Genomic DNA, 8,520 nt, shown 5'->3' on the forward strand with positions numbered 1-8,520 from the left:
GTCAAAGATCATCTGTCTCCATACCCCCCACATATGCCTCTTTCAAACCAACTACCTGCATGTCTTCCCCCACCACATCCATAAACCTGTGCTGTCCCTCTAATAAACTAATTTCTAATCCTGTCACTCCCAATGAAACCTCAACATCTCCAGCTCTGCTACCTCCAGCGCCACCTCCTGTCTTTTACTCAATGCCACTGTCTCTAAACCATACAACATCGCAGGTCTCACCACAGTCCTATAAACTTTCCCTTTCACTCTTACAGATACTCTTCTATCACAAATCACTCCTGCCACTCTTCTCCACCCACTTCACCCGGCCTGCAATTTTTTTTTCACAGATCTGGTACTTTTCATTCTGGGATTCTCTGAACGTATGCATTTATTATCAAGAGCACAACATAAACTGCTTGCATACAGTTTAACGACAATCAATACGTTATTACTGTTGTACTGGAAGAAAAAGGAGGCTCCTACATGTAAGCTATGGCTTAGAGAGATGATTTCTACTTTACATTTGGAACAAATTAGGTACTGTTTAAAGGGCAAATTTGCCATCCTTTTCTCTGTTACCTTGATGGAAAATATGAGTTAATGCATATTTCTTAACATGATGTTTTAATATTTTTGTTCAGCATACTTTATAATGTAATGTATACAGGTCTTGTAAGGAATGTTTTTGGAATGGGTTTGTTTTTGGAATAATTTTTTTTTTCCTCTTTTTGTTTTCCTTTCCTTTTTGGTTTTGATCATGTTCTTTGTATATGTAGTGGAGACAACATTTGTAAGATTGCAATCCATCATCTTTCAATAAAACTTATTTGACAAAAAAGTCAAATTTTAACACTTTAAGTAAATATTTACAGCATCATTAAAATGTACAATTTCAAAATTTTACATCCGGTTGCTTGAAAAGACATTTCCATATTTCACTGCAAGTTATAGGCTGGTATTTAATCTATGTAGCCATAATACTCTTTGTTTAAAGTAAAAGACAATAGGCAAGAGAAACTACAGGAAGGAGACGGGACTACAGGAAGGAGTCTTTTCACTTCATGTTAAATTGGATGGCGGCATCAGAGGTGTCAAGGACATCTTTGCCAGTGTACTGGGCTGGATTCTGTGCCTAGAAAAAAAGATAGAAGAAAGAAGGTTATTATTTTAGTCTAATATTTATATTACTTCTAAACATTCTATTCCATTATAAAAAAAATATCACCAGATAGTACATCATTAATGTCATCATTCAACCATCTTTAATGTTTATGTATAGTACAACCTGTAGTCTAACCATATATAGGTACAACCCTGTAGTCTGACACATATAGAGGTTAATATAAGTAAGTTATATTATCTAAATTCTACAAATCTAATGAACATTAAATTTTAAAATCTAAAATGTAACATCAAATATTGTAAAATACCCATTTTCTCTTTATTGCCTTTGCGATCACAACAGCCATGTCAAAAATGTACATTATATGTGTACACCAGATTTAAATCCAAATGACTACAGAGTTGGTTCTTCTTTTCTGTTATGAAAGAAGTAATTCAGAGCAATTGAGTGTTGCTGTGGCTGACGTTTTGTTGGTCATGTGCTGTGATCTTGTGCCTGTTGTGTCCAAACTGATCCGTCTTTGCTTTCAGGCATATTTACCTCGTAATATTAGAGCCAAGATCTCACCAAAAATTTCACGAAATTAAAAAGGTGGGCATCTTATGTCAGTGTCTTTCTGAAGATCATTGAGCACATCAGTACACTAAAAGGTTAGACTAGTTTAGATCAATTCATTTAGATAAGGGAGTGAATCTATGGCAGTGAATTGCTTAAATAGCATTTGAATTATACTTGAATTATACATCGTGCTCAAAAAGATCTATGAGCTAACGATTAGAATATTAAAAGAAACATAAATGAAAAACTATTTAAGGAAGTACCTCAAGCTGTGGCAGTGAGAGTAGTGGAGTCACTGAAGTTGCAGGAGCATTACACACCATTGGAACAAAACCCTGCAAACAAAGACATGGCCACAACAGAGGACCAACTTAAAATGCATATATTTTAATATGACCTGTGAGAACTGCAGAACAGGGAAACAGAATGCAGTGGGGGACAGAGTACAATCATATATATTATAGAAGAAAACTCGTACAGCCGGAGCAGGTTGATTGTATGGTACACCGCCATATTGAGGAGGCTGCGCTGAAGGGATGCCAAAGTCCTAAAAGAAATGTACATAAATCCATTATGATGTCATATCTATCCTGTCTTATTTGTTTAATTAAAAATATGTGAGATTTCTAATATAATAGAAAATGTGGCATAAATTACAAAATTACTTTTAATTTAAAATCCAAATAAATTTTGTGTGTGTCTCTTACAGAGTTAGAGGGCATAGCAGGTGGTGCATATTCACTGTAGGGTGGTTGAGGAGGAAGTGTTGGATTAGGAGGAGGATGAACAATACTTCCACCTACACCAGGGTAACTAGGAGTATATGCCTGTAAATCAGAAGCACAGATACTAAACAGACGCAAGCATCAACAATTTTTTAATAGATTATATTGCATCTTGAGTTAACGGACGCTAGTTTGACATTTTTCCATGCTCTACCACAGAAGCCGCAGTAGTTTAATGATAATTATAATAATTATAATTTAACACACTGAGATCTTTGCTGCCTGACTGAAAATGGCATCACTCATTTCAGAATCTGAAGAGAATGTAGGGATCTCTATTGTTTTCATCTTCTTGCTTATCCCATCATTATTATCACTTTACAATTAAATTACTTGCAGGGAAATAAATAAATAAATAAATAAAAACGTAAATATTACAGTGAAATAATTAAATTTAATAATTTAATAAAAGTTAATCCATACAAAATTGTGTGTAAAATGTAGATCCAATGCCAAGGACATTTACATGACTTTTACACAAGGCTGTGCTGAATTGGGATCTTGCACATTACCGGTACTGGGTCTGTAGGAATTGAAGGACCGACATAAGCTGGTGGAGGTTCAGGTGGATTAATTGAATTGTCGAACTTTACGGTAGAGGTGGGGGCAGCAGTAGTGGTGGAATGGCTGTCCTTTTTACAAATATTTTTTCTATGGCAGCAGCAACAGTAAATACAGGGAGGTATGCCAAGCAACAGCAGCACAGCTGCCAGTGGTGAGGCACTGATCCTTGAATGGTGATCTACAGAAGAAAAAAAAAAAAGGGGGGGTCAAGAGAAGAAGAAGGGTGGACAGAGTTATTACACAAACTGAATTCTTTAAAAGATTAAGAAATACAACTGTTGAGCAGTGACAATCCTATATAGGGCAAGAATGGGACGACATTCCTCTCACACAACTGCAGCAACTGGTTTCCTAGACGTTCCTAGACGTTTACAGACTGTTGTTAAAAGAAAGGGGGATGCTACACCATGGTAAAAAAAAAAAAAAAAGGGGGATGAGACGTTGCTGCTTTCAATTTCTAAATTACCTTTTTTTTTTTTTTAATGGTAAATTTTTAATTTTAATCATCTGTTATCATTTCTAGATTCTACTGCGAATTCTATTGCACATTCTGTTTTTACATTTTACAGTACATTTTACACAGCATCCCAATTTTTTTTTTTGGGGTAAAGGCACTTTTGGTAGGTTGCTAACTATATTACATTAGCACAATCTAATCTAATCACTAGAAAAGCATATCGATGGTGCTAACTACTGCTTCTTTCAGCTGCTCTCATTAGGGGTCACCACAGCGAATCATCCGTCTCCATATCACCCTGTCCTCTTATTCTGCCTCTTTCAAACCAATTTCCCGCACATCTTCCCTCACCACATGCATAAACCTCCTCTTTGGCCTCCTTCCTGGTGGCTCCATCCTCAGCATTCCCTCTACCAATATTTCCTACCTCTGTCTTAGGCACATGTCCAAACCATCTCAATCTCTTTACCTTTCACTCCTGCAGATATCCTTCACCCACTCCACCCTGCCTGCACTCTTTTCTTCACTTCTCTAACACACTCTCCATTACTTTGCACTGTTGACCCCAGGTACTTAAACTCATACATCATCTCCACCTCTTCTCCCTGCAACCACACCACTCCACTGCCCTCCCTCTCATTCACACACACATACTCCGTCTTACTCCTACTGACTTATATTCCCCATTTTTCCAGCACGTACCTCCACCTCTCCAAATCACAATATCATCCGCAGAAATCTGTCCATGAACTCCTGTCTGACCTCGTCTGTTAACCTGTCCATCACCACTGCAAACAGGAAAGGGCTCAGAGCCAAACCTTGATGCAGTCCCACCTCCACCTTGAACCTGTTTGTCGTTCCTACTGCACATTTGCTGTCACACTGTCCTCATACATGTTCTGACTTCCTCATACAATACCACAACTCCTCTCTCGGCACCCTGTCGTACGCTTTCTCTAAATCCAGAAACACACAATGCAACTCCTTCTGACTGTTGCTTACAGATGGTCACCTCCTCTCTCAGCCTTGCTTCCACTACATTATCCCCTAAACCTCATGGTGTGACTGAAACGTTATAGATGGTGCTAACTGTGCTTTCAATTAATTCTAAGAAGCACACTTTTAGATTTTATAGAAATGTTTTTGGGAATGTTCAAAATTTCCAGACTGGAACTCACCAACCAAGGTCAGAGAGATTATCCTGAGTTTGCGATTTAGATGGTCTCTGAGTGTGTAGTTCCCCACATCTGAGATATTGACATTGAGCACCTCTATGCTGTTGCTGGTCACCTGCACACGTCCCATGTAGTCAGTATGCAAGTTGCCCACAGGCAATCCATGGTCCACCAGAGTGAGGTTGAAATCTTCTCTTAAAAAATGTAATGTAGCATCATTCTTCGAAAGACTACCCAGTGGAATTTTAAATGTTTCTCCTGCCACACATTTCTCAGAGCTTGTTTTAGCTTTAAAAGCAATGAACAGAGTTAGCATTAAATTCTCATTTTATATATATAGATATTTAGATATAAAAATAATATATGATACAGAATTTTTAAGTGAAATTAAAATAAATGTTAACAAAAAACGATTATCACTTACTGGCAACTTTTAATAAATAGATGGAAATCTTCGAGTTCCAGATGTTCAGCACAGTGTAGGTCCCTTGATCTGCATATGTGACAGATTGAATGTTAAATGTTCTGTCATGTTCTTTTCCTTTTACTACTCCCTTTTTAGTTTGGGAAAATCTGGACCAAAGGACAAGCTTCTCTGTTTCATCCACAGAGGTAAACTCCAATTTCTCAGCCCCTAATGCCAGCTTTATACTCAGCTGTTCACCATAAAGCCGTTCTACATAATATGTATTAGAGGAAAGAACACCATCACAGGAGCCTAAAAAAAGAAAGAAAAAGGAAATTTGCTTAATGACTCCAACCACACTATATCATATATAATTACAATGACAATTATGCTGTTTTCTTTGCAGTCGGTTTTAGTTGCAAATGTTTTTGTTTAGTAATACTTAGTAGTGTATGCAAACCTGTGGCCTAAACCAAGTTATTTACACTGACTGTCTTAGTAGAATGTGCTACTCTTGTGCTCTAAATGATCTTAGTAGAGGCATTGCAGATCTTGTAGAGGCATGTTCTTGATCATGCTTAAGAATGTATGGGAGTGAGATGATAAAAAAAAAAATCTTACTCAAAATATGAGCAGCCAAGAGCAGAATCCAGAACCCTGCCATTTTCTGTGGGTAAAAGAATAACATTTAGCAAAACAAAAGACAGGACAGTTCAGTAGCCCAGCACTCTCTTGCAATATTGCTCCAATTGTGCTGCACTTTTTTTCCAGCCTTCTCTGATCCTCTGTGGTTTCGATTCAGCTCGCGTGAAATGTCTTCTGCTACGGAAGTACAGTAAGAGTGGAAATGGTCTCGACCTAGACATGCTTAACATAGTCTCCGGAGACCACTCTAAGCTGGGAAGTTAAGGCAGCTTAATGTAGTTACATTTTGAGAATGGCCAGATGTACCTTATAAATAAACTCCTTTGAACACATTACCTAGGAAACATGTAGAAGTTGATGTCTAGGATGCCTCCACCACCCAAAAGTCCTGCCCTTCATGTAACTTTATAACGCTGTTGAAATATATTTCAGAAATCTGGGCTGTATTTGGCTAAATCAGTTCATCTACTGATTACAAATTCCAACAAACATTCAACCACTTGCTCTCGAGATATCACACGAACAGGAATCCTGAACAGATGCATAGATGGACTCATAAAAAAAAAAAGATTATAGCTATTAATTAATAACTAGATCTTATGGGAGAACATAAAAGGTTTTAGGAAACAAGAGTTAATAGTATGCAAATAAATGGCAATCACAAACACTAACTTTTGACAATGCTAAGACAGAGTGATGAAATTTTCAACTTGTTTAATCAACCCAAATTAGTCTGCAGCAACAATTGGGATAAATGTTGATGTCTGAAACATTTCAAAATATCATTTAGGATCTAAACATATGCCGCTTTTTGTACATTTAGCAAATATTTTAGTTCCTACACCTGAACTGGTCAGAGAATTGTTAGCGGTAGAAACCAGCAGTTTGGATGTGGTAGGTTTTGAACCACATGACTCAAAACAAAATCCCAAATACTTGAACACAAAGCTGACACTGCATTTTTATTTTTGACAATTAAGGAACAACTGTTAAAACCCTTCCTTTAAACACTGCTATTTAATTTACATAATTTTATAAGTAAGATTATGCAAACTATTGCACTCATGAACTGTATGTGCCATTTGAATGGTATATGAAGGACATCTTGACATGTCCTTCTTCTTGACATCACCTCAAGAGATTGCTTTGTAACAAGAGGCAGGGGGAAATGAGATTTTTGTTTAAAACAACATAGTAGGCCTTAGCTGATGTAACACTAGTGTTTGGGAGATTACTGTTATTACAACTATTGCTTATTTGGGAAGAAGAAATAGATAGTGTATACTGAGGAAGTGCACGGAACAGATGTTGCTTGAAACACACTATGCAACATCTCCATTTTACAGCATGCAAATCGAATGTATAGTGTTTGTGTATCCTTGATTTAAAGCAGTTTATGAAACGTTGCTTAAATATTAAAAGAATGGTACAGAAAACTATCTACTACTGTTTACTCACAAACAGCTCCTCAGAGACAGATTATACAGTAATTTATAATAATAGTTTTTAATACTCACCTATGATGTGTTTTAACACTAGAGGTAATCAACTAAGAAATACCAGAGGAACGATGTCGTGCAAAATTATGTTTCCTTTCACTGAAAACAAACTTGTCAGACTGGATAACTTCACGGCGTTTAAACAGCAAGGGAACAATTCAGAACATGCCAACTTTTACTGAACACACTAACATGGGATTGGCCAGAAGGAAATAGGTGAGGTCTGGGGTAGTCCTACTACACAAGTGCATGCTTTTCAGAGAGATTAATGTCTGCATTTACATTTCTTACTTTAGTTTTATTAATTTATTTGTTTCGTTTTTTAATCACAAAATGAAAAAATGAGCGTGAATGCATTTATTAACAATTTGACACTATAAATTAAATGTATACTTAAACCTACTCTGCTGCCACCTACAGGCGTCTCAAGCATGGCATCGCAAATGGAGACTCCAAAGATGCTGGCCACGCCCAGTCCCGGAAATGCCATTTTTTCTTTTATTTAGAATTTACGTAATCAAATGGAAAGTTTTGAGAATGACTCAGATAAATGTTCACAAAGTCTGCTTCCTCAGTGGTTTTTTTTTATGGCAATTTGCATATACTCCAAAATGTTGTGAAGAGTGATCAGATAAATTGCAATTAATAGCAAAGTCCCTCTTTGCCATGAAAATGAACTTAACCCAAAAACCTAGTTTCCACTGCATTTTAGCACAAAAGGACCAGTTGACATTATGTCGGTGCTTCTCTCTAACACAGGAGAGTGTGTTGAGAACAAGTCTGAAGATCACGCGGTCATGCTGAGTGAGTTATAATAACAGACTGAAAGCTTGAAAAGGAAGGTGGTGCTTGAAATCATTGTTCTTCCCCTCTGTTAACATGGTTACCTGCAAGGAAAAATGTGCAGTCATCATTGCTTTCACAGGTTTACAGGTAAGGATATTGCTGCTAGTAAGATTGTACCTATAATCAACCATTTATCAGATCATCAAGAACTTAAAGGGGAGATTTTCAATTGTGAAGAAGGCTTCACGGCGCCCAAGAAAGTCCAGGAAGCGCCAGGACAAGCTCAACAAGGAAACCTGATCAAATAAAGTGGAGGGCAAATTAGATCAAATGTGAAACTAAAAAAAATGAGGATTGCCATTTTACAAATACTTACGCCTCTTCTTCCGCACTCTTGTGAGTATAAGACCGATCTATACATTCAGAAATGTACAACATTTTCAGAGCGACATTCATTCATACAACCGAGCACCTATGGAGTTAAGAGGCCCAGAAGTGGCAGCTTGGTAAGGCTTGTATTTGAACTCA

General features: G+C 37.1%; 1 protein-coding gene across 1 annotated transcript; it reads right to left on the reverse strand.

The window, feature by feature from the left end:
• Positions 1-599: 599 nt before the first annotated feature.
• LOC124399185 lies at positions 600-7,374 on the reverse strand. Its single transcript, XM_046869955.1, has 9 exons — positions 7,225-7,374; positions 5,684-5,729; positions 5,081-5,374; positions 4,660-4,944; positions 2,973-3,202; positions 2,383-2,502; positions 2,154-2,222; positions 1,939-2,010; positions 600-1,126 (listed from the first exon to the last, which is right to left on the reverse strand). The coding sequence occupies exons 2-9, from the start codon at positions 5,724-5,726 to the stop codon at positions 1,049-1,051; spliced, it is 1,191 nt and encodes a 396-aa protein (XP_046725911.1). The 5' UTR covers positions 5,727-5,729; positions 7,225-7,374; the 3' UTR covers positions 600-1,048.
• Between the last annotated feature and the right edge of the window lie 1,146 nt (positions 7,375-8,520).

The sequence above is a fragment of the Silurus meridionalis genome, chromosome 2, assembly GCF_014805685.1.
Source record: "Silurus meridionalis isolate SWU-2019-XX chromosome 2, ASM1480568v1, whole genome shotgun sequence".
Classification (NCBI taxonomy): Eukaryota; Metazoa; Chordata; class Actinopteri; order Siluriformes; family Siluridae; genus Silurus; species Silurus meridionalis.

What these genes read in the sequence shown, in the direction of transcription:
- LOC124399185 (XM_046869955.1), bottom strand. Translation starts at nt 5,726, where the DNA reads ATGGCAGGGTTCTGGATTCTGCTCTTGGCTGCTCATATTTTGA. An exon ending in TTCCTACAGACCCAGTACCG is followed by an intron (nt 2,503 to 2,972) that starts GTAATGTGCAAG and finishes TCTGATTTACAG; the next exon opens with GCATATACTCCTAGTTACCC. An exon ending in ACAATCAACCTGCTCCGGCT is followed by an intron (nt 2,011 to 2,153) that starts GTACGAGTTTTC and finishes CTTTGTTTGCAG; the next exon opens with GGTTTTGTTCCAATGGTGTG.